The sequence below is a fragment of the Ranitomeya imitator genome, chromosome 5 (genome assembly GCF_032444005.1).
Source record: "Ranitomeya imitator isolate aRanImi1 chromosome 5, aRanImi1.pri, whole genome shotgun sequence".
In the NCBI taxonomy this organism is placed as follows: Eukaryota; Metazoa; Chordata; class Amphibia; order Anura; family Dendrobatidae; genus Ranitomeya; species Ranitomeya imitator.
The window spans coordinates 658,250,672-658,263,438 of record NC_091286.1 but is presented as its reverse complement, the minus strand read 5'-3'; the positions used below and the strand labels follow the sequence as shown (position 1 = coordinate 658,263,438).

The window sequence follows — 12,767 nt, the reverse complement described above, 5'->3', positions numbered from 1 at the left end:
CATGGCCCCATCACTATTCTGGTATGATTAGCCCCCACCCCCAACCTGGTATGCATGACCTATTAGAAAACATTACACTTACCTTCCCGGCGCTCCCTCGCAGCATCTTGTTCTGATGCCAGCAGCTGCTTTATGCTTGAAAGAAGGGACGTCATGCACTGCTCACAAGCAGAGCACAGCTGCCGGAATTACCGCTCTGCACGCCAGGACTGTGTGCGCGGAGAGCATTGAGTATTCATTGCTCTTCAGTGGCGCATACAGTGTCAGTGGCCGGCTTCCCGCAATGGGCGTGGAATGCAGTGAATATTCATTACTCTTTAGCAGCGGGCACAGGAGTTAGCCGGAGCCTCCTGTGTGTGTGACCCGCTGCCCTGTTGATGACGCTCCCTCTCCTACCCACCAGAGCCAGTACAGCCAGACTATAAGACGCACCCCCCACTTTCTGAGGAAAAAAATGCGTCTTATAGTCCGAAAAATATGATACATTTTTAACTTTTTCAAGGTCCTGTCTATCCAGATCATATTGATTCGAGTTTTTGTCTAATATCGGGTCACAGATCTGTCACCCAAGATAACTCGTTCTCGTTTTATCCCCCACAGAGTGAAGTCGACAAGCTGAAAAAGGCCGTACATTTGTCGTGAGGCGCCCGGTTCCTGCAACCTCTAAGTCCCGTTTTTTTTTTTTTCTTGTTTTTTTTTTTTTTTTCCCCCAAATTCACAAAAGCATAATTAAACCTATTACAATGGACTACATTTTTTTTTTCCTTCCAGAAAATAATTTGCCTAATTCCTTATTTTTTATTATTATTTTTTTAATGCCAATACGATATAAGGGGCCTTACCGTCTTACTGTGCCGGAGCCGCGATCCTCCTGTGCATAACTGGGTTTGCTTGAATATACTACTGAACTTGTATGTATAGAGAGGGATTTGTGTATCAGACTTTTATTAAATACGTATAATTGTAATTTTATATATATAAAAAACAAACAAAAAAACTATTTCTATTCCCTGAATAAGGGGGATATCTATTTTTTTTTTGCAGATTATGTGTAATATAATCCTATCAGGGGTCTCCATATAGCCTTAGAGCATCGCTAGCTGATATTTTCCTATGCCCGGAAGGGGAAAATATATTGTTTTGTTTGTTTTTTTTTGTATATTTTAGCTTTTCTTACCCAGAATCGGCCACGGTTGTGCCTGCGCGCAGCTCGAGTATTAATAACAAGCTGTGTATAATTAGATTTATATGAATTGGCTCTGTTAATGTACTGTATATTGGAAGCATCTCATATAAATGCATTTTTTTTTAAATATATATATCTGGCCATCAAGTCACTTGCACTAGGATGTATACAAGGGATCGTGTTGGGGTGCATCTGTCATGAGAAGGGTGCACGGTAATCAGGGGAGGTGCTGCTAAAAGTTAGCTCCAGGGTGCCAACAGGTGTACTGCACTGGCCAATGTGCGTGGTGTACTGTCCCTTTAAATGACTATATCATTTCTCAGTTTTCAAGAGCTCTGCTCGAATGTGATCACATTTAAAGGGGTTGGCGAGGACTATTCATGGTTATGATAGGTCAAATCAATGACAGTCTGCCACTCGGGACCCTTAGCTGTTGTTAGGTCCCCTACGTCTGCCAGAACCGTAGAGCTCCGTACACCATCTAGTGGCCGTTCTCAGGTACTGCAGCTCCGGTAACGTCCACGGGTACCCAGAGCGGCCACTACACAATCGTCCGGGCGTTGTATGCGGTGTGCATCCTGGGTATTGATCCCCCACCGATCAGATATTGATTACCTATCCTAAGGGTATAAGAGCCCCTCCACCCTCACCTTTTAGGAATTGCTATTCAATAGCAGCAAGCAGAGATTTTGAAAATGGTGAAATCGATGATGCAGGAACAACCCCCCCTCCCCCGTATGAGGGTCTGGCATAGGGAGACCTTCTGATGCATCCTTTAGAATTAACCTTTTCAGTGCCTGCCCCTGTTTAGAGTGCGGCGTTCGCACTCTGCACTTACAGCGGACTATTCCCAATTTCACCCAGAAATCTCATCCCCTCCCACTTAGTTCCCTTCCTCCTCCTCCTCCTCCTCGTTTGTAAAGACGAGACCTGCCGCCCTAACGCCGGGCCATAGAGACTGTTCAGCACTATGCAATACTTTATAAGCCTTTCCCAGTGATAAATGTAAAATCCGTTATTCCCACTTCATCGAGATTCAGAAATTATATATATATATATTTTATTAAAAAAAAAAAAATTTAAAAAAGTTCAATCTCCAGACAAGTAAACGAATGATCAATGCGTGTGATTGTCTATAGGGGGCGCGGGAAATCGGTCATCAATGTTCTGTCTAGATTTGTATTTCATGCTATGGTCACCTTAAAGGGCATGTCCATCCCCAGTGAATAGAAGTCTGAGTCGCCCTCTTCCTTTTTTTTTTATTTAGCTGAAGATTCTCCACCCTATTGTATTTCGGGTACACAATCCTGAGTCGATTAATTACCTTTCTTTGGGAGAGGTTGGTCATGGCTCCATATTCCCTGTGAACACCGTTTTCAGTGTTAATTTTCTGGCTTCCTTTAGCTGCTACTAGGGGGAGCACACTGTTATAATCCACCTGTAACTTGTATGCACTGAGCTCACAAGCTCCCTCTAGTGGTGACTGCACAAAGCCAGAATTTTATCATTTCTCTTTTTTCTATGCATGGGATTTAGAGCTTGGAATACAGATATTAAGGAATTATTTTGACTTTTTTTTTTTTTTTTTTTAGGATTTATATTTACTGGGGATTTTTTTTTTTTTTCTTTTAATGGTCCATGCTCAATAATTAAAATTCTAAGCGATCTACTGCTCTCCGAAGTCAGAGCCGTAACTGCGGTCTCCTAATAGAGCCAGTGGCTGTGATGTAGAATACAGATATGGCCCGAGGACAATGTGCTGGGATTTGTAGTTTCCTTGCAAGGCCACGGGTCGCTTATCTCAGGCTGGTTCTGTGCGCAGGAATTTGCATGTAGACAATCAGTATCTGTGATATTAATATACGATTTAATGGCCTTTTTTTTTTTTTTTTTTTTTTCCATGTAGCAATAAATTTGATAAAGTGCAATGGGGGGGGATGGCTAAAGTCATTACTTTGTAAGCTGCTATGAATGTTTCCAGCCACAGGAGGCGCCGCGTTAATGTCCGTTTTATGTCCGTTGTGAATACCGAACATTCCAGATCCCGCGAAGCTGCTTATGTCAGCGCATCGAAATGACTGTTTACAGGTGCTGTAATATAATGCATGCTTTCAGGGCAGATAATAAAATGATTGACTTTTCCACAAGCGCCTCTCGTCTTCATTCACCTCCCTTTCAGAGAGAGACCCCCACTCATCTGTGTTGCCCCTTCCTCTTTCCAGGGGTCGTCCACTACTTATACGCAACAGTCCCTACTGAGAAGAAAAACGACTTCTACTCTCCTCCCCGTTCCAGGGACATCGGCTCCGGCGTGACGTTTTAGCACTAGAACGCTGCAGTCAGTCAGCGGCGGGTAATGGGCTGCAGCGCTCGCACCTCTCCGGGACGTCTGGGGAAATTGTCAGCGAAGCAGCTCACCAACAGCCACTTTTTTTGGCTCATATTACAATGTCGTACTTTGCCGACATAACTGGAACTGCACCAGTCCAGGAGGTGATTATAGCCTGGTTTTTTTTTTTTTTTTTAAATATTATATTATTCTCAATTGGACCCTGTTTCAAATAAGAAAGGGTTGTGCAAATTTTTGGGACAATCCCTTAAATTAACAGATGGCCACATTATATTTTAAGGAAGATTTGGTGGATGAGATTAAAAAATATTTTTTTCCAAGGAACAGCGCCACTCCTGGTCTAAGGGTTGTGTCCGGTAATGCAGCTCAGTTGAATGAAGTTCGACCATAGGACAAAAATGGCAAACTTTTTGTTTTCTAATTTTTCTAAAATCCTTTTTAAATGCAGGTTAAATGGAATCTTCCCTACTCTGGGGATTGTCTGGTTATCTCAGCATCATTCAGCACTTGTTTGGGCAGCTTCTAGAAGTATAATTAGTACCGTAGTGTGTTCAATCATTTATTTATTCTTCTACATGGGCAGCTTATTATATTATTATTATATATCTATATATATATAATTGTCTAAGGGTCACTTCCGTCTGTCCTTCTGTCTTTGTCCGTCGTGGATATTCATTGGTCGCGGCCTGTCTGTCATGGAAATCCAAGTCGTTGATTGGTCGTGGCAAAACGCCCACGACCAATCAGCGACGGGCACAGTCCGGCGGCAGAATGGCTGCTCCTTCCTCCCCGCAGTCAGTGCCCGCTCCGTACTCCCCTCCAGTCAGCACTCACACAGGGTTAATGGCATCGCTAATGGACCGCGGTGTAACGCACTCCGTTAATGCAGCTATTAACCCTGTGTGACCAACTTTTTACTATTGATGCTGTGTATGCAATATGCTACATGGCTGGGCAATATACTACGTGGCTGGGCAATATACTACGTGGCTGGGCAATATACTACGTGACTGGGCAATATATTACGTGGCTGGGCAATATACTACGTGACTGGGCAATATACTACGTGGCTGGGCAATATACTACGTGGCTGGGCAATATACTACGTGACTGGGCAATATACTACGTGGCTGGGCAATATACTACGTGGCTGGGCAATATACTACGTGACTGGGCAATATACTACGTGGCTGGGCAATATACTACGTGGCTGTGCAATATACTACGTGGCTGTGCAATATACTACGTGGCTGGGCAATATACTACGTGGCTGGGAAATATACTACGGGGCTGGGCAATATACTACGTGACTCGGCAATATACTACGTGGCTGGGCAATAGACTACGTGGCTGGGCAATAGACTACGGGGCTGGGCAATAGACTACGGGGCTGGGCAATAGACTACGGGGCTGGGCAATATACTACGGGGCTGGGCAATATACTACATGACTGGGCAATATACTACGGGGCGGGGCAATAGACTACGTGGCTGGGCAATAGACTACGTGGCTGGGCAATAGACTACTTGGGTTATCAAATTATATATAGTATTAATAGAAAGTAGAAACTGTTCCATTCAGGTCACGTAATGGGTGCACTGCATGTATACATTTCCAACATGCAAATTGTCTCTTCAAAGAGAACTAGAACGCTCGCGCCACCAATTGGAAGTTGTAATCTTAAAAGTAAATATCGACCCTTTAATGAGCCTTGACACATAACTTGGGATAAAACCAGGATCTGTTTGCAGACTTTGTGTTTCGGGATGTTGCCCCTCATCAGCGTAAATTGTGAGATCTGATTTGCCTAGATGATGCGTCTGACCGGGATCCAACGTTTCTCTTTTATGGACATGCCAGTGTGAGCCTCATACCTGGACAAACCAGATCTCACGCTTTGCACTGATGAGGGGCAACATCCAGAAACTGTCTGCAAATTGAGATTCTGGTTTGGCTTTTATCCTAAGTCATACTTCAAGGCTCGTTAAAGGGTCGATATTAACTTTTAAGATCGCTACTTCTAATAGTTGGCACTAGAGTTCCAGTCCGCTTCCTCTCTGAAGAGGCAATTTGCATATTTAATTTCCCCGAGGATCATTGACATGACGTATAAGTCTCCTCACTCTGACATGCCACGCTTGGCATATCACTCTCCACAAGGAGAAACGTTGCCCATTAGCTTTCCAACGGCATACTTGAATCCAAGAAAAATCGCCATCTCACATATTCTATGTGCACAGTCTTTTTGCACAGTTCACAGAACAGAAACTGAGCAGAATCTCTCAAGTTTTTGAGAAGAATTTGGGCAGTTTTTGCTCAGTTTCTCCTCCAAAACCTCTAAAAGTGGCTAAGAACATGTATTTTTTTTTTTTTTCAAAATAAGGACAAAGACGACAACGACAACAAACCTAAAGTATTGGGCAATACGTTTCTGGTCCTTAATCAAAGCTTGTATGATAATGCAACTCTTAAACAGACATAATCGCTTTAAGTGGGCACAGGTATATGCATAACTAATCATAAAAACATCAAAAAACCTAAATGAGGGGAAAAAAAACTGCTTTAAAATATGTATTCGATAATGATGAAATAAGTCTGACCTAGGATTGAAACTTTTCAGGTGGGAAGTATGAAGCATTAGAATCCAGGAGAAATACACGTGGATGACTTTAGGGCTATTTTTCTTGGATGCCAGGTATATGGCGGTATTATTTGGGAATTTTATTTGAAAAGTTCTGTTCACCCCTTCCCACCACGGCCAATTACTAATTTTTTATTTTGGTTTCATTTTATCCTCCCCTTCTTTCCAAGAGCCATATCATTTTTTTTTTTTTTTTTTTTTTTTTTTTTTTTCTGTCCACTTAGACTTGTGAGCGCTTTTTTTTTTTTTTTTTTTTTTTTTGCGGGACAAGATGCACTTTTGAATGACAGCAGCCCAAACATGCTGCTGGTCTGGACTGTCAAGTTTCAGGAAGACAGGAAATGGAGACCCTCCTGGATAAAGAACATGCAACCATTCTCCTTTAATCTACCTTTTCGTCACATGCGTTTTTAAGTATAACATTTCTTTGCAGATATTTTAAGAAATTGGGCAGCAGTCGTAGCGCATGTATATGGCGGTACATTAGTAGCAGTAACCCCAAACTATCATATCATGGTGGGACTACGGTGACCAAATCAATAAAAGTTACTGGGTGGGGATCGGAGACCTCTCTGATCTTGATTGTTAGGGCAAGATTGCTGCTGCTTATTACAGCAATCTCTGCACCTGATAAATCGATGTGGTGATTATGGTCGTCTCGACATAGTCACTACCTGTTACTCATGAGGAGCCTTTTCTTAATGAGTCGCCAGCAGAGTAGAGACGTTGCTCACGTGGTTTGTATTGGGATCTGCCTAAAATCCTGAAGAAGGGCAAACTATTTTAGACAAAACTTGCAGAATTGCCTCCGCCTGAGCAAGTGGAGCTTAATTTTCATGCTCTGTGGCAGACAGGACAGTGGGGGAGAAGTCCTGCTTAAGTCCGTTGCCTTACAGAAAAATTACAGAAAAATAACAGGTCTGATCTCCCACGTTTAAGAATCCTTTAGATTATCACTTTCTGACAATATGAAGTATCTGTATAACTGTCTTAATGCTCTACTTACTGCAGCAACCCTGCATCGAAACATCGGTGATGTCTGTTTGAGACTGTGCTAGTCCCCTGCTCTGTTCAGCATATGTTATTCAGCATACCATTCTGATCTATGGCAGGGTCACTGTGAGATAGTCTTTTTACTGCACAGTGACAGTTTGCTCTCTCGGTGACTGATGAGAAGCAGTCAGTTAGCAATAGAGCGCACTGTCAGTGCCCGTTATAAGGAGATGGCTCCTAAAATAGGACCACGCTGGTATCAGTGAACTCTTTATCACCAGCCTTTCCATCACGTTATTAAAGGTGGGGGGTGGATGTTATACACCAAGGGGCAATGGGGCTGAATGATTACCCTGAATTCAATGATTAATGTGGGACTCAATCATTTTCTGTATATTATAGAGCAGTGCTCCCCAACTCCGGTCCTCAAGAGCCACCAACGGGTCATGTATTCAGGATTTCCTTAGTATTGCACAGGTGATGGAATTCTTGCCTTTCCAGGTAATGCTATTATCACCTGGGCAATACTCATCCTGAAAACAAGACCTATTGGTGAGTCTTGAGGACCGGAGTTGGGGAACACTGTTAAAGAGTATAATAGTCTGACCACTAAGTGATTAGTATGAGTGTTATGGCTGGCAATCAGGCAACACAGCGTGCAGTAATCAGCGCACATACAGAGATCTGGCAATAACCAAAAACAATAGGACAAGCTCTGAGACGTGGAATCTCTGTAGACTGCAGTACCTGATCTATCCTCACACAACTATAAGCAGCAGTGGATTGCGCCTATAACTACCTATGCAACTCGGCACTGCCTGAGGAGCTGACTAGCCTGAAGATAGAAATACAAGCCTGACTTACCTCAGAGAAATACCCCAAAGGAATAGGCAGCCCCCCACATATAATGACTGTTAGCAAGATGAAAAGACAAACGTAGGAATGAAATAGATTCAGCAAAGTGAGGCCCGATATTCTAGACAGAGCGAGGATAGCAAAGAGAACTATGCAGTCTACAAAAAACCCTAAAATGAAAACCACGCAAAGGGGCAAAAAGACCCACCGTGCCGAACTAACAGCACGGCGGTGCACCCCTTTGCTTCTCAGAGCTTCCAGCAAAAGTTAATAGCAAGCTGGACAGAAAAAACAGAAAACAAACTAGAAGCACTTATTTAGCAGAGCAGCAGGCCCAAGGAAAGATGCAGTAGCTCAGATCCAACACTGGAACATTGACAAGGAGCAAGGAAGACAGACTCAGGTGGAGCTAAATAGCAAGGCAGCCAACGAGCTCACCAAAACACCTGAGGGAGGAAGCCCAGAGACTGCAATACCACTTGTGACCACAGAAGTGAACTCAGCCACAGAATTCACAACAGTACCCCCCCCTTGAGGAGGGGTCACCGAACCCTCACCAGAACCCCCAGGCCGACCAGGATGAGCCACATGAAAGGCACGAACAAGATCTGGGGCATGGACATCAGAGGCAAAAACCCAGGAATTATCTTCCTGAGCATAACCCTTCCATTTGACCAGATACTGGAGTTTCCGTCTAGAGACACGAGAATCCAAAATCTTCTCCACAATATACTCCAATTCCCCCTCCACCAAAACAGGGGCAGGAGGCTCCACAGATGGAACCATAGGTGCCACGTATCTCCTCAACAACGACCTATGGAATACATTATGTATGGAAAAGGAGTCTGGGAGGGTCAGACGAAAAGACACCGGATTGAGAATCTCAGAAATCCTATACGGACCAATAAAACGAGGTTTAAATTTAGGAGAGGAAACCTTCATAGGAATATGACGAGAAGATAACCAAACCAGATCCCCAACACGAAGTCGGAGTCCCACACGGCGTCTGCGATTAGCGAAAAGCTGAGCCTTCTCCTGGGACAAGGTCAAATTGTCCACCACCTGAGTCCAGATCTGCTGCAACCTGTCCACCACAGAATCCACACCAGGACAGTCCGAAGACTCAACCTGTCCTGAAGAGAAACGAGGATGGAACCCAGAATTGCAGAAAAATGGAGAGACCAAGGTAGCCGAGCTGGCCCGATTATTAAGGGCGAACTCAGCCAACGGCAAAAATGACACCCAATCATCCTGGTCAGCGGAAACAAAACATCTCAGATATGTTTCCAAGGTCTGATTGGTTCGTTCGGTCTGGCCATTAGTCTGAGGATGGAAGGCCGAGGAGAAAGATAGGTCAATGCCCATCCTACCACAAAAGGCTCGCCAGAACCTCGAGACAAACTGGGAACCTCTGTCAGAAACAATATTCTCAGGAATGCCATGTAAACGAACCACATGCTGGAAGAACAAAGGCACCAAATCAGAGGAGGAAGGCAATTTAACCAAGGGCACCAGATGGACCATTTTAGAAAAGCGATCACAGACCACCCAAATGACCGACATTTTTTGAGAAACGGGAAGGTCAGAAATGAAATCCATCGAAATATGTGTCCAAGGCCTCTTCGGGACCGGCAAGGGCAAAAGCAACCCACTGGCACGTGAACAGCAGGGCTTAGCCCTAGCACAAATTCCATAGGACTGCACAAAAGCACGCACATCCCGTGACAGAGATGGCCACCAGAAGGATCTAGCAACCAACTCCCTGGTACCAAAGATTCCTGGATGACCGGCCAGCACCGAACAATGAAGTTCAGAGATAACTTTACTAGTCCACCTATCAGGGACGAACAGTTTCTCGGCCGGACAACGATCAGGTTTATTAGCCTGAAATTTCTGCAACACTCTCCGCAAATCAGGGGAGATGGCAGACACAATGACTCCTTCCTTGAGGATACTCGCCGCCTCAGATAACCCCGGAGAGTCGGGCACAAAACTCCTAGACAGAGCATCCGCCTTCACATTTTTAGAGCCCGGAAGGTATGAAACCACAAAATCAAAACGAGCAAAAAATAACGACCAACGGGCCTGTCTAGGATTCAAGCGCTTGGCAGACTCAAGATAAGTAAGGTTCTTATGATCAGTCAAAACCACCACGCGATGCTTAGCACCCTCAAGCCAATGACGCCACTCCTCGAATGCCCACTTCATGGCCAGCAACTCTCGGTTGCCCACATCATAATTACGCTCAGCAGCAGAAAATTTCCTGGAAAAGAAAGCACATGGTTTGAACACTGAGCAACCAGAACCTCTCTGTGACAAAACCGCCCCTGCACCAATCTCAGAAGCATCAACCTCGACCTGGAACGGAAGAGAAACATCAGGTTGACACAACACAGGGGCACAGCAAAAACGACGCTTCAACTCCTGAAAAGCTTCCACGGCAGCAGAAGACCAATTAACCAAATCAGCACCCTTCTTGGTCAAATCGGTCAATGGTCTGGCAATGCTAGAAAAATTACAGATGAAGCGACGATAAAAATTAGCAAAGCCCAGGAATTTCTGCAGACTTTTTAGAGATGTCGGCTGAGTCCAATCCTGGATGGCCTGAACCTTAACCGGATCCATCTCGATAGTAGAAGGGGAAAAGATGAACCCCAAAAATGAAACTTTCTGCACACCGAAGAGACACTTTGATCCCTTCACGAACAAGGAATTAGCACGCAGTACCTGGAAAACCATTCTGACTTGCTTCACATGAGACTCCCAATCATCTGAGAAGATCAAAATGTCATCCAAGTAAACAATCAAGAATTTATCCAGATACTCACGGAAAATGTCATGCATAAAAGACTGAAAAACAGATGGAGCATTGGCAAGTCCGAACGGCATCACCAGATACTCAAAATGACCCTCGGGCGTATTAAATGCCGTTTTCCATTCATCTCCTTGCCTGATTCTCACCAGATTATACGCACCACGAAGATCTATCTTGGTGAACCAACTAGCCCCCTTAATCCGAGCAAACAAGTCAGAAATCAATGGCAAGGGATACTGAAACTTAACAGTGATCTTATTAAGAAGGCGGTAATCAATACACGGTCTTAGCGAACCATCCTTCTTGGCTACAAAAAAGAACCCTGCTCCCAATGGTGACGACGATGGGCGAATATGTCCCTTCTCCAGGGACTCCTTCACATAACTGCGCATAGCGGTGTGTTCAGGTACGGACAAATTAAATAAACGACCCTTAGGGAATTTACTACCAGGAATCAAATCGATAGCACAATCACAATTCCTATGCGGAGGTAGGGCATCAGACTTGGACTCTTCAAATACATCCTGAAAGTCCGACAAGAACTCTGGGATGTCAGAAGGAATGGATGACGAAATAGACAAAAATGGAACATCACCATGTACTCCCTGACAACCCCAGCTGGTTACCGACATAGAGTTCCAATCCAATACTGGATTATGGGTTTGTAGCCATGGCAACCCCAACACGACCACATCATGCAAATTATGCAGTACCAGAAAGCGAATAACTTCCTGATGTGCAGGAGCCATGCACATGGTCAGCTGGGCCCAGTACTGAGGCTTATTCTTGGCCAAAGGTGTAGCATCAATTCCTCTCAACGGAATAGGACACCGCAAAGGCTCCAAGAAAAATCCACAACGTTTAGCATAATCCAAATCCATCAGATTCAGGGCAGCGCCTGAATCCACAAACGCCATGACAGAATACGATGACAAAGAGCACATTAAGGTAATGGACAAAAGGAATTTGGACTGTACAGTACCAATAACGGCAGAGCTATCGAACCGCCTAGTGCGTTTAGGACAATTAGAAATAGCATGAGTAGAATCACCACAATAGAAACACAGTCTGTTCAGACGTCTGTGTTCTTGCCGTTCTACTTTAGTCATAGTCCTGTCGCACTGCATAGGCTCAGGTTTACTCTCAGACAATACCGCCAGATGGTGCACAGATTTACGCTCGCGCAAGCGACGACCGATCTGAATGGCCAAGGACATGGACTCATTCAAACCAGCAGGCATAGGAAATCCCACCATTACATCCTTAAGAGCTTCAGAGAGACCCTTTCTGAACAAAGCCGCTAGTGCAGATTCATTCCACAGAGTGAGTACTGACCACTTTCTAAATTTCTGACAATATACTTCTATATCATCCTGACCCTGGCATAAAGCCAGCAGATTCCTCTCAGCCTGATCCACTGAATTAGGCTCATCGTAAAGCAATCCGAGCGCCAGGAAAAACGCATCGACACTACTCAATGCAGGGTCTCCTGGCGCAAGAGAAAACGCCCAGTCCTGTGGGTCGCCGCGCAAAAAAGAAATAATAATCAAAACCTGTTGAATAGGATTACCAGAAGAATGAGGTTTCAAGGCCAAAAATAGCTTACAATTATTTCTGAAGCTCAGGAACTTAGTTCTGTCACCAAAAAACAAATCAGGAATCGGAATTCTTGGTTCTAGCATCGATTTCTGATCAATAGTATCTTGAATCTTTTGTACATTTACAACGAGATTATCCATTGAGGAGCACAGAGCCTGAATATCCATGTCCACAGCTGTGTCCTGAAGCACTCTAATGTCTAGGGGAAAAAAAAGACTGAAGACAGAGCTAAGAAAAAAAAATGATGTCAGGATTTCTTTTTTCCCTCTATTGGGAATCATTGGTGTGGCTCCTTGTACTGTTATGGCTGGCAATCAGGCAACACAGC

The 12,767-nt window shown here is 44.3% G+C and overlaps 1 protein-coding gene across 4 annotated transcripts in view; it reads left to right on the top strand.

Moving 5' to 3' along the window:
• CD2AP (CD2 associated protein) overlaps positions 1-1,315 on the top strand; it is a 99,701-nt gene extending 98,386 nt beyond the window's left edge. For 3 of the 4 annotated variants that reach the window (XM_069728190.1, XM_069728189.1, XM_069728191.1), the window contains exon 17: positions 601-744. In XM_069728190.1, coding sequence (XP_069584291.1) covers positions 601-642 — 42 coding nt within the window. In that variant the 3' untranslated portion in view covers positions 643-744. Of the gene's footprint in view, positions 1-600 lie in introns of all 4 variants that reach the window. The other variant, XM_069728188.1, reaches the window with a different exon arrangement.
• The last annotated feature ends 11,452 nt before the right edge of the window (positions 1,316-12,767 follow it).